The sequence below is a fragment of the Procambarus clarkii genome, chromosome 3, assembly GCF_040958095.1.
Source record: "Procambarus clarkii isolate CNS0578487 chromosome 3, FALCON_Pclarkii_2.0, whole genome shotgun sequence".
NCBI classification, from domain to species: Eukaryota; Metazoa; Arthropoda; class Malacostraca; order Decapoda; family Cambaridae; genus Procambarus; species Procambarus clarkii.
In genome coordinates this window covers 32,117,256-32,130,271 of record NC_091152.1, presented here as the reverse complement: position 1 = coordinate 32,130,271, position 13,016 = coordinate 32,117,256, and the positions used below count along the sequence as shown (strand labels likewise).

Sequence of the window (13,016 nt, the reverse complement as noted above, 5' to 3'; positions counted from 1 at the left end):
GGCAAAAAAAAATTTATACCAAAACAGAGATGCAGAACTAGGAAACAGGATTGGTTCAACAGAAATTGCAAGAGGGCCAGAGACCAAAAGGCACAAAAATGGAATCAATACAGGAAGAGGCCAAACCCCCAAACATACCAGCGATACAAAGATGCGAGAAACAGCTACACGGCAGTGAGGAGAGAGGCAGAAAGAAATTTTGAAAATGGGATTGCAGACAAATGTAAAACAGAACCAGGTCTATTCTATAAATTCATAAACAACAAATTGCAGGTAAAGGATAATATTCAGAGGTTGAAAATGGGAAATAGATTCACGGAAAATGAAAAGGAAATGTGTGAAACATTAAACGAAAAGTTCCAAAGTGTGTTTGTACAAAATGAAATCTTCAGGGAACCAGACACAATAAGAATTCCAGAGAACAGCATAGAGCACAAAAAGGTGTCTAGAGACGAAGTGAAACAAATGCTCTTGGAGCTAAGTATGAACAAAGCAGTGGCCCAGATGGAGTTTCACTATGAGTTCTGAGAGAACGTGCACCCTAAGCTCAGCATTCCACTTCAGCTGATTTTTCAGACATCCCTGTATACAGGAGTTGTAGCAGATATGTGGAAAAAAGGCTAACATAGTTCCAATCTACAAAAGTGGCAGCAGAGAAGACCCCTCAATTATAGACCTGTATCATTGACAAGTGTAATAGTCAAAATATTGGAAAAAGTAATAATAACTAAATGGGTAGAACACCTGGAGAGAAATGATATAATATCAGACAGACAGTATGATTTTCGATCTGGAAGATCCTGTGTATCGAATTTACTCAGTTTCTATGATCGAGCAACAGAGATACTACAGGAAAGAGATGGTTGGGTTGACTGCATCTATCTGGACCTAAAAAAGGCTTTCGACAGAGTTCCACATAAGAAGTTGTTCTGGAAACTGGAAAATATTGAGGTAACTGGAAAATATTGACAGGTAACCTTCTAACATGGATGCAAAATCTTCTGACAGAAAAATGAGGGCAGTGATCAGAGGCAATGTATCGGACTGGAGAAAAGTCACAAGTGGAGTACCACAGGGTTCAGTTCTTGCACCAGTGATGTTTATTGTCTACATAAATGATCTACCAGTTGGTATACAGAATTATATGAACATGTTTGCTGATGATGCTAAGATAATAGGAAGGATAAGAAACTTAGATGATTGTCATGCCCTTCAAGAAGACCTGGACAAAATAAGTATATGGAGCACCACTTGGCAAATGGAATTTAATGTTAATAAATGCCATGTTATGGAATGTGGAATAGGACAACACAGACCCCACACAACCTATATATTATGTGAGAAATCTTTAAAGAATTCTGATAAAGAAAGATCTAGGGGTGGTTCTAGATAGAAAACTATCACCTGAGGACCACATAAAGAATATTGTGCGAGGAACCTATGCCACGCTTTCTAACTTCAGAATTGCTTTTAAATACATGGATGGCAATATACTAAAGAAATTGTTCACGACTTTTGTTAGGCCAAAGCTAGAATATGCAGCGGTTGTGTGGTGCCCATATCTTAAGAAGCACATCAACAAACTGGAAAAGATGCAAAGACACGCTGCTAAGTAGCTCCAAGAACTGAAGGGGAAGAGCTAGGAGGAGAGGTTAGAGGCATTATATATGCCAAAACTAGAAGACAGAAGAAAAAGAGGTGATATGATCACTACATACAAAATAGTAACAGGAATTGATATAATTGATAGGCAAGATTTCCTCAGACCTGGAACTTTAAGAACAAGAGGTCATAGATTTAAACTAGCTAAACACAGATGCCGAAGAAATATAAGAAAATTCACTTTCGCAAACAGAGTGGTAGACGGTTGGAACAAGTTAGGTGAGAAGGTGGTGGAGGCCAAAACCGTCAGTAGTTTCAAAGCGTTATATGACAAAGAGTGCTGGGAAGACGGGACACCACGAGCGTAGCTCTCATCCTGTAAGTAAGTAATTATCAAAAGAAGGCACCAAACCGGGAAGGCTATGTAGCACCATCAAATACGCAAAATAATCAGAGGGCGCTAAATATCACCAAGGATGCCAATACGAGAACAAAAACGCATAAGGCGAACGATATCAAAAGTATCCGAGTCACCAAGAATTCTATCGAGGGACAGGTGACCGCGAGGGGCGGTCGGAAAGCAAGACACACGCTCGTCCTGGAAGTCAGGACATTCAAGAAGGACATGCACGACCGTAAGAGGGACAATGCAACTAGGACAATAAGGAGCAGGGCGGCGCTCCATCAAGTGACCATGGGTTAAGCGAGTATGGCCAATACGCAACCTCGCCAGAGCTGTTTCCCACCGCCGGTTACGGTGGAAGGAGGACGGCCACGAGGAAACACAACATTTAAGAGTTCGTAGCTTGTTACCAGTAACAGACAACCAAGAAGCCTGCCAACGGGTAAGGACTGAGGAATGGATAACCGGGTAAAAGTCGGAATACGGAATGCCTTTACGAGAGATGGGACAAGAGCGGACAGCTTCCTTAGCGGCAGCATCCGCACGCTCATTTAAAGACACGCCAATATGGCTGGGAACCCAACAAAACTCAACCGACTTAAATTTACTGTGAACGAGAAACAGCCAATGCTGGATCTCGACAACTACTGGATGAACTGGATTAAAGCACCCGAGAGCCATGAGGGCACTACGAGAGTCAACAACAACCACAAAGGAAGACTGACAACGAGAAAGCAGGAGACGAAGAGCATAGAGAATAGCATAAAGTTCCGCTGTAAAGATGCTAGTCTCCGGAGGCAAGCGACACATATAAGTGCGATCAGGAAAAACAACAGAGTAGCCAACACCGTCCGCTGACTTAGACCCATCGGTGAAGACAGAAACGGAGCGGGAGTGAGAAGAAAAGTGCTCGAGGAAAAGGCGTTTTAGAACCGTAGGAGGGGTAAAAGCTTTAGTGATACGAGTCAAGGATGTACAAAACCGCGGAAGAGGGACCCTCCACGGGGGCAAAGAAGGAACAACACGAGGAGAAACATCAGAAATACGAACGGAAAGAGAATCCTGTAGGCGAGATAACCGGACAGAAAGAGGGAGGTGGTGAAGAGGAACAGGAACCGCAGGAGGGGTAAAAGTTAAAGCACGACAGAGGCGAGAGGAAGGATGTTGCAAGGACCGCGCAAGATAGCGAAGACAGTAGCGATCACGGCGGTCCTGGAGAGACAGGAAGCCAGTGTCAACATACAAGCTAAGGACGGGAGTCGAACGAAAGGCACCAGAACTGAGGCGCAACCCAGTATGGTGCAAAGCATCAAGACGGCGAAGAGTAGAAGGAGAAGCAGACGAGTAAGCAGGGCAACCATAATCGAGCTTAGACAGGACGAGAGAGGAATGTAAAGCAAGGAGAGTGCGCCTATCTGCCCCCCAAGAAGTATGGGACAAGACCCGAAGGAGGGTAAGGGCCTTAGAGCACTCAACACGGAGGTAAGAGATATGGGGAGACCAAGACAAACGAGTGTCAAGGAATAACCCCAAAAGCTTCGCGGAATCTTTGTATTCAAGGGGATGACCATAAAGTGACAAAGAGGGACGAAGAACAACCCGTTTCCGCGTAAAAGTCATGGCACAAGTCTTAGAAGTAGAGAACTTGAAGCCATGACCTGTGGCCCAAGACGACACGGCATCAATTGCAAGTTGAAGCCGGCGTTGAAGGAGAGGCGAATCATCACCCTGACAACAAAGGGTAAGATCATCGACATAGAGAGCGGAGAAGACACCAGAAGGAAGAGAGGAAAGAAGACCATTGAGGGCAACCAGAAAAAGAGTAGTGCTCAAAACACTACCCTGGGGCACACCTTCGTATTGCTGAAAAGAGGGAGACAGAGCAGTACCAAGGCGCACCCGAAAGGAACGACGAGAGAGGAAGCTGCGGAGAAAGAGAGGGAGATGACCACGAAGGCCAAAAGAATGAAGTCGAGATAGGATATGATAACGCCAAGTGGTGTCGTAAGCCTTTTCTAGGTCAAAAAGGACGGCAACAACGGAGGTCTTCGCAGCAAAAGCAGTACGAATATAGACCTCCAAGTTCACCAGGACATCTGTCGTGCTGCGGCACTTGCGGAAACCAAATTGAGAAGGGGAGAGGAGGTGATGGTGTTCCAGGAACCACATCAGACGAACGTTAACCATACGTTCAAAGAGTTTGCAGACACAACTTGTGAGAGCAATAGGGCGAAAGTCCTTAGGGGAAGTACCCAGAGACCCCGGTTTGCGAACAGGGAGGACAACGGCATCGAGCCAGTCCTCAGGGACTGACGACGACTCCCAGATCCGATTATACAGACTCAGAAAATACTGAGACGTGCTCGGAGGGAGATGGCGAAGCATCTCATAATGAATACCATCGGAGCCCGCCGCCGTAGAACCGCAGAGGGCCAGGGCAGAACGAAGTTCAGAGAGAGAGAAGGGATCATTATAGGGAAGCTGAAGATGAGTGCAGAAATCTAAAGGACGAGACTCAAGGACAGGTTTACAAAGAAGGAAAGATTGGGGAAGATGAAGACCAGAGCTAACAGAAGAAAAGTGGGAACCCAGTTCGGAAGCGACCTGCAACGGGTCCGCCACAAGAGTATCATGGAGGTGAAGGACCGGTGAAACATCGGGAACGAACTTACCCGCTATCTTGCGGATACGCTTCCAGATCTGGGCCAGAGGGGTTTCGGACGTAATTGTCGAGACATAAGATGCCCAACATTCACGTTTAGCCGTACGGATGGCCCTACGGGCCACCGCACTCGCTTTCCGAAAGAAAAGAAAAGAATCGGTCGTCTGCCTACGGCGGTGCTTCTTCCAGGCTGCACGCTTACAGCGGACAGCCCAAGCACAGTCCGCATTCCACCAGGGAACGCACTTCCGTGGACCCCGAGAGGAAGAGCGAGGAATAGAGCGGAGGGCAGCGTCGAAGACAGTGTCATGAAAAAGGAGGAGAGCGCGAGAGAGGGGCAGAAGGGAGAGGTCAGAGAGAGTAGCACTGAGGGAAAATAGGGTCCAGTCCGCCTTAGCAAACTGCCACCTAGGGAAAGAGAGGGAAGGGCGAAAAGAGAAAAAGGAAACAAGGATGGGGAAATGATCACTTCCATGGAGGTCATCAAGAACCTGCCACGTGAAATCTAAGTAAAGAGAAGAAGAGCAGAGAGAAAGATCAAGACAAGAAAGGGTGCGAGTTCGAGAGTCCAAATGAGTGGGCTCACCAGAATTCAGAAGAGACAGGGAAGAAGAGAGGAGAAACGGCTCAAGGAGGCGACCCCGGGTATTCGTCAGAACGTCACCCCAAAGAGAATGACGACAATTGAAGTCACCCAGCAGGAGCACAGGCTCCGGCAAGGAGTCTAGGAGGTGTTGCAAATCAGGAAGAGAGAGCGGGACACTCGGGGGGAGATAAATGGAACAAACTGTGTACCATTTCCCCACAAAGATACGAGCAGCAGAACAATGGAGAGGCGAAGGAAAAAGTAAAGGAACAAAGGGAACATCAGCCCGAATCAAGAGAGCAGAAGAATTAGAAGCCCCAGCAATGGCTGGGGGGGGGGGGAGAGAAAGGAATAGCCACGAAAACGACCAGGACGAGCACCAAGCATTGGCTCCTGGAGACAGACACAAAGGGGCGAAAACCGCGAAACCAAAAGTTGGAGTTCGAGGAAATTGGCGTAATAACCTCGAACGTTCCATTGAAGAATGGACAACGACGAGAAGAGAAAGGACAAAAACAGAGAACAAGGAAGAAACAAAGGCGAAAGACCAACAGAGCACGTTAAAGAATATCAGGGTCGGGATCAGGGTCGGGATCAGGGTCAGCAAAGTCAGGGTTAGGGGGCATGGGTAAACTGAGCAAAGACGGAGGGAAGGAAACGGGAGAACAGATCAGAGGTGGGCGGGCAGGGTCCGGAGGAGGAGGAGGAGGAGGAGGAGGAGGAGGAGGAGGAGGAGGAGGAGGAGGAGACAACGGAGAGGAGCAGTCAAGGACAGCAGCAGGAAGAGGGGGAGTAGAAAGAGAGGAGCGCACCCCAGCAAGAGCAGCAACCGAAAGGGAAGCAGGGGCCAAAGAAACCTCCATAGCAGGAACAGGGGGCGCAAGCACTGAAACGGGAGGGGAAGGAGCAACAGAGCCAGAAGGAGGAGCTGAGGAAGAAAGCGAAGCCTTCTTACCCGCCGGGGAAGAGGAAGGAGAGGAGCCAGGCTTACGCTTCTGACGTAAAGAGACCGGTGTCCCAGCAACTACGTACCGGGCAACGGATTCCAGTGTCTCAACAGGAGAAGCCGAACGAGAGCACACACGACGGCCGTTAGGAGAGCGATGGACATCCGCCCGCACCGACAGGCGGCGGGGAGAGCCGATAGATGGAGGAAGAGGATGGGAAGGAGGATCGGAGGGGGACGAGGAAGAAGACACAGAAGACACGACAGACCGGGTAGAAGGAAGGGGAACCCCAGACAGAGGACCAGGAGGAGGATCCTTCGGGAGAGAACCCAAAGGGACAGAGGAGGGGGCAGTGGGCGCATCAGGGTCCAAGGCCCGGAAACGGTTGTGAGTCTGAGGAAGGCGGGAAGGACGAGGAGAGGAAGAGCGCAGCACGCGAGCATAAGAGATATTAGCATAAGGCGGGAGCCGGCGAACCTGGCGCCTCGCCTCAGGAAAAGATAAACGCTCCCGGTGCTTCAAGTTGAGGACGGCTGCCTCAAGCTTGTAATGGACACACGCACGGGAGAAGGTAGGATGGGCCTCACCGCAGTTGAGGCAACGAGCCTGGGGAGAAGCGCACTCCGACTTAAGAGTGACCTTCGCCACCACACAAAGGACAGAGAGAGACAGTCCCGGAGCAGCGGAGGGCACCATGCCCAAACCTCCAGCACTTGTTGCAGAGCCGAGGAGAAGGAATGTACTCCTGGACAGAGCACCTGGCACCAGCAAGAATGACAGAGGGTGGAAGGGTCCTACCATCAAAGGTAATCTTCACAACCCGGAGGGGTTGACGGCGACTACCACGAGGGGGACGAGTAAACGTGTCCACCTGGAGAATAGAGTGGCCCTGGGCAGCGAGGATATGTCGAATATCGTCGTGGCAGTCGCGCAGGTCCCGAACACCGGTCGCAACATGGGGCGGGAGCAAAATAGTGCCAACACTGGCATTCAACTGAACGTTCTTCGAGACCCGAACGGGGGTCTCGCCAAGGCAGGATAAGGCAGCCAAGCGGGAAGCAGCATCCTGAGAAGGAGCAGCAACGACACGTGTACCGAGACGAGTGGGGTTGAAAGTAATGGAGGCATCCACGGAATCAATGAGATGTCGATGGAGGGAGAAATCGTCAGGAGGCGCAGAATCAAGAGGGAGGAGATCAAAATATTTGGCCCACGAAGCGGGACCAAACAAGGCTTGATAGGTAGCAGAACTGGAAGGAATCGAGCGAGGGCGGCCGTGACGAGGACGGCGGTGAGAACCCCCAGAGAGGGGTTAAAAGGCGCAGTAGTTACAACTAGAGAAGGAGCCGCGCCAGGGGACGAGGTAGTCACCACTGGGGGCTTGGGGCTCGACCCAACCACAGAGGAGGGAGGGGAGCCAGAGGAAGGAGTCAGAGAGGCCAAAGGAGGAGCAAGGTCGGGGCCCAATGCAGCGGAGGCTACAGAGCCCGGTCTTCCAATACGGACCGACTCGGGGGCTTGGTCGCCCACCCCACGAGCCTGAGAAGGTAAACCAGAAGAAGCCGAAGCAGGGGTAATCATCTTGACGAAAGAAAGAATTCACTCACGAATGTGCCCCCACACCCACCATGGAGCCACAATTAGAGGCAGGACACCCAACAAGAAGCTATCGCCGATCTTGTCGGGGCCTCCTAGGGGTGCGTCGCGAGTATACGCCCCACAAACGCCACCTTAAGAAACCGACAGTCCGTCGAGATCGGGTTCAGTGACGAAGTGGGGATTGACAATAAAAGGTTCCCCTCGCTCTCGACGTCGGGTACTGCAGTTCTACGGGTGCATGAGTATGCCTCCTCAAGCACCTGGGAGTCAAAATAGAAGAAGTCCAAGGGAAGAACCAGAACGAGCAAAAGGTCGGTAGGAAACGGCAAGCAGATAGGAGAAGAGGGGGGAGAAAAACGAAACAGAAGGAAAAGGAAAAGATGCCCAGCAGAATTGGAGAGGACGGCAGCAGGAGCACAAGGCTAGAAAAGGACAGAGGACTGTCCCAAGGAGCATCACACTCCGGCAGCCGCCCACTAAGCCCCCACACGGCGACAACGAGCTGAGCGGGGAGGGGGTCTCATCCTGTAACTACACTTAGGTAATTACCTAATTACTGGGTGAATAGTCTGTAAATTCGTTTTCTGCATTGTTTGTTTACTTTTTGTAGATCTTGCAGTTGTCTGTTTTGCCTCTTAATTTCTGGGGGTTGAATTCTTTTGCTTTGAAGGTTATCATGAATCCTGTGTTTTCTCAAATTCAAGTTAAAAAATTCAAATGTTTATTCAGGTAAAGTCGTACATACATACAAGAGGTTAACCAAAAATTTATAGATAGATTTATAGATAGAGCTAGTACATACAATGCCTAAAGCCACTATTACGCAAAGCGTTTCGGGCAGGAAAAACATTAAAGACTAAAACTTAATACTAATTGAGATTAAAGTATAAAATGTGTTGAGAACAAATAAAAAAAAAAAGGGGGGGGGGGAACATGGCAGAAAAAGCAGCACAAATACGATTAGGTCAACAAATAGCGATTGTTTAAAAAATAACAGACATGGGTTGACAATATAGGGGTAAGGTAGGTTACAGGGGAATTTATTAGGTAGTGCTTAGTTTTTATCTTAAACTGGTTAAGAGAGGTACAGTCTTTAACATGGTTGATAAGGTCATTCCACATACTGAGTCCCTTGATTTGTAGAGCATTTCTAGTTTGATTAAGTCGTACTCTTGGAATATCAAACAGGTATTTGTTTCTGGTGTGGTGGTGCTCATGGGTTCTGTTACAACCTTCAATAAAGCTTTTGAGGTCAGGATTGGCATTACAGTACAGCGTTTTATATATATATAATACACATGAGAGAATGTGCAGTGACTTAATATCTAACATATTCAGAAATTTGAGTAGGGGTACCGAGTGATGTCTGGGGCCAGAGATGGATCTTATCCTAATAGCAGCTTTGTGTTGAGTAATTAGAGGACGTAAATGATTTTGGGTAGTAGAACCCCAAGCACAAATACCATAGTTGAGATATGGATAGATGAGGAAGTAATAGAGCGTCACCAGGCTGGGCGAGGTACATAATATCTGATCTTAGAAAGAATGCCAACAGTTTTTGAAACTTTGTTTGATATATTTAGAATGTGTCCCTGGAAATTCAGCTTGTGGTCAATGAGAACGCCAAGGAATTTGCCATCTATTTTGTTACAAATTTGGGCATTGTTTATCCTGAGATTTTTTTTTATTAGATTAGAGGATTTAGTGCCAAACAGAATATAGAAAGTTTTGTCAATGTTAAGGGTGAGTTTGTTGGCAGTTAGCCAAAGATGGACTTTGTTTAGCACAGTATTCACTGACATTTAGAGCAAGGGGGTCAGGACTGGAGTAAATGAAGGTTGTGTCATCAGCAAATAGAATTGGTTAGAGGTGTTGGGAGGCATTTGGAAGGTCATTAATGTAGATGAGAAAGAGGAGAGGGCCAAGTATGCTGCCCTGAGGAACACCAATGTTGATGGGTAGGGTGGGAGAAATTGAATTATTCACAGAAACACACTGGAGCCTGTCAGTAAGGTAAGATTTGAGGTATTGCAGGGAGTGACCTCTGACTCCATAATGATGTAATTTAAGAAAAAGGTTTTGGTGGTTGACAGTGTCAAAAGCCTTACGCAGGTCCACAGATAACCCAACAGGGAACTCATTTTTATCAAGAGCTGCATGTATCGGGTTAATCATACGATAAGTGCATCGTTAGTGCTTTTTTTGGGTCTGAAGGCATATTGACAAGAGCTAAGTATATTGTGTTTGGCTAGATAAGAGTAAAGCTGCTTGTAGATTAGTTTTCCAAATATTTTTGACAAGTTAGGCAAGTTATTTTTGACAATATTTAGGCAAATATTTTTGACAAGTTCTGTGCCTTTCTAAAAGTACCAGGTTTTGGCTTCTTACGGTAGGCTTTCATGACAAGCAAGGGATGCTGTAACATATGGAATAATCTCAGTGCAACTAGCTACTGGGAGTAAGAACTTGCCCCATCCAGTAAATACATCGTAACACATTTTCTAATAGATTCATAGATAAAATTATTACACCAGAAAATATTTTTAATTTACTCAGGAAAACAAAAACTTCTTAATCCATAGAACAAAGATTAAAATATTTTGTATTACTCTATTACCTGAGTGATAAATTTGAGAAGTTTTGGAGGAAAGCTTTTGGCACGTTGTTTCTGCTTGTCTGTGAGAGTCGTGTCCACTGGCAGAGACGTACACACGCTCAAACATGTCCTGTAATTATTAGGAACTAACTTGTTTCACATGTGCAGGAATATGAATTTTTGTTAAAAACATATAATATAGTGTAGGGCTAGAAGTGGCTGATTAAACACACCTGGGATAAGAATTGTTATAGACGAATTTGTACAACTGTAAGAGAAAGGTCAGTCAAGGCAAAAAGATGAATAGAGCAATGAAGGATTGGTTCGAATAACATGAGAGGAATAGATATTAATAATAGATAATGAAAATAGATATTAATTATTATACAGTATTGTTATAATGACTCCCTGGAGCTATAGGACTGATAATAGCTATGTTAGTCTGGGGGGGGGCTTCAGTCATATGGAGTTGGTATGTCCACCAGGAACTACAAGCCAGAACCTGGTTCCCTCAGAGAGGCGCACAGAGCAATGGCCTATGAAAACTCCACTCTTTGAGAGTATATTCATGCTTGTCATCGACCGTGGTTAGGCACCCAGAAAGGTAGACGCCCCAAAACAGACCCCAACTGGTAGAAAATTGCAATCAGAGACCACAACATGGACTAAAAACTCCCCCTAAGAAAAACAAGGAAACAAGCAAGTTGTCATCATCCTGATGCGACGCTCATTCGTGTCCCCCCCCCCCCCCCCCCCCACATCCCCCTTCCCGAGGTGGAGAGAGAAAAGAAAGCACCCGGACCATAGCCCAGGACAGCTCATGAGCAGGCCGGAGGTGGAAAAATGCATGAGAAAACTTAAAAATGGAGCAGAAGTGATATCCCCCCCAATTACAGCCTAGCAGCTCTGGCAATGCCATATGATAAAAGGCGACAGTATTCAGCGTAAGATGTCAGTCCTGAAAGAGCCAAGAAAGAAATGCCAAAACAACACAATCCGAAACAGAAGTAACAAAGGGAAAAAAAGTGGCAAAAAACCAGCATTGAATGTAATGAAACGTCATTATCTGGGTGAGCCCCGGAGGCTCCTTGGATCTATCGGGCTAATGTGTGATATGTTAGACCGGGACATTAGTTATGGAGTTCAAACTACCAGGGACCACAAGCCAAAACCTGGACCCTTCACAGAGGTTTCAGGGAGCAATGACCCTGGAAAAAAACCTGTGGTTGGGGGTTTCCTTATCTGCCATCGACCAAGGTTAGACACCCAGAAAGGTAGGCATAACAAAAGAAACCCCACATGGTAAGAAACTAAGAACTAAACACCGAAAAAGAAAGCAGAACTCCCTCCAATCCAAAGGAAACAAGCAAACGTCATACTTCACTGCCACACTGCTCATCCGCACAGCCCCGCCGGTTCCCATGTCGGCTACCCAGGTCTTCAGTTCGAAAGCCAAATATCAAAACAATGCGAAAAACCGCCGACTGGAGGGAGGGAGGGAGGTTCTTTATTACATGCAATGCTGGTTTACTGTGGGGATCTCCTATGGCTCCCTGGAGCTACATACCCAAAGATAGGAAAAGAGGGACTTACCCGGGAGGCGACATCCACAAACTCATCAATGCGAAGTCGAGACAAGTGGCTGCAACCTGTGACCCAAAGCAACGCAGGAATGCCCAGGAGCAGGCATGTTCAGCAAATAACAGGCAGCCAGAACTCTGCTCGACCTCCAAAAATCCCCGCACCCGAGTATCAGCCCCAGACATAATGAAACACGGCAGCCAGAGCAGCAAACGTCTTATCATGGGCACGAGGATAGACTACAGACTGGCTAGACTTAACCCTGCGGACAACCTGGGAGGCACAAGCCCTGGAACAAGGAACGAGGGAAGCCAAATCAACCCAAAGCGCATCCTCAATCACCGAAGCCAAAGCACGCAGATAACAACGGAGAGCCGCAACCGGACACAACACATGATGCACCCATGGCCTGATCAACCAAGCATCAATGACCCAAGGACCCCTCTGGAAAGCAGCCAACTCGTCCGTTGCCAGAAAAGAAGGAGACGGCTGTAAATGAACAAACTTACCACCAGGTGCAAAGGAGCAGAAACCCCTGCGCTGGAGGAGAGCATGAAGTTTCCCAACCCAACCCCCCAGATGCAACTGCCAACGAAAACAGAGCCTTGGAAAAACAATCCTGATCCAAAGGGGCCACCACAAACCGAGTAAAGGAAAGATAGGAGATCACCCTGTTCAACAATCAGGATGGCTCAGGCGGTGCATGAGCAGGACAGAGGTGAAACAAAGCACGAGAAAGCTTAAGGAACGGGACAGATGAGACATCCACCTTGAATGCAAGCTGGAGCGGCTCCATCAGCGCCGCAAGATACAAGGCGACAGTATTTGGCATCAAATGACGGTCCTGAAAAAGCCAAAAAAGAAAGGAAAAGGCAAACTGATCCAAAATAGAAGACAACCTACGAAGAGAGAAAATGGTAAACAGAATGCCAGGAATCTTCATACTGTCACCGAGACGAAGCTCTCAGGTGGGACACCATCAACAAAGCCACCTGATCACCATACAGATGGTGATAAACCCATGTCAAAAAGACCAGACT

At 47.4% G+C, this 13,016-nt stretch overlaps 1 protein-coding gene across 3 annotated transcripts in view; it reads right to left on the bottom strand.

Annotated features, from left to right (window-relative positions):
* Nucleotides 1-13,016, bottom strand: part of LOC123749604 (uncharacterized) — a 311,730-nt gene that overhangs the window by 44,231 nt on the left and 254,483 nt on the right. The window contains exon 10 of one of the 3 annotated variants that reach the window (XM_069330111.1): nucleotides 10,417-10,525. The exons of the other annotated variants lie outside the window; for them this stretch is intronic. Coding sequence (XP_069186212.1) covers nucleotides 10,417-10,525 — 109 coding nt within the window. The remainder of the gene's footprint in view (nucleotides 1-10,416; nucleotides 10,526-13,016) is intronic. 3 annotated transcript variants of the gene reach the window in all.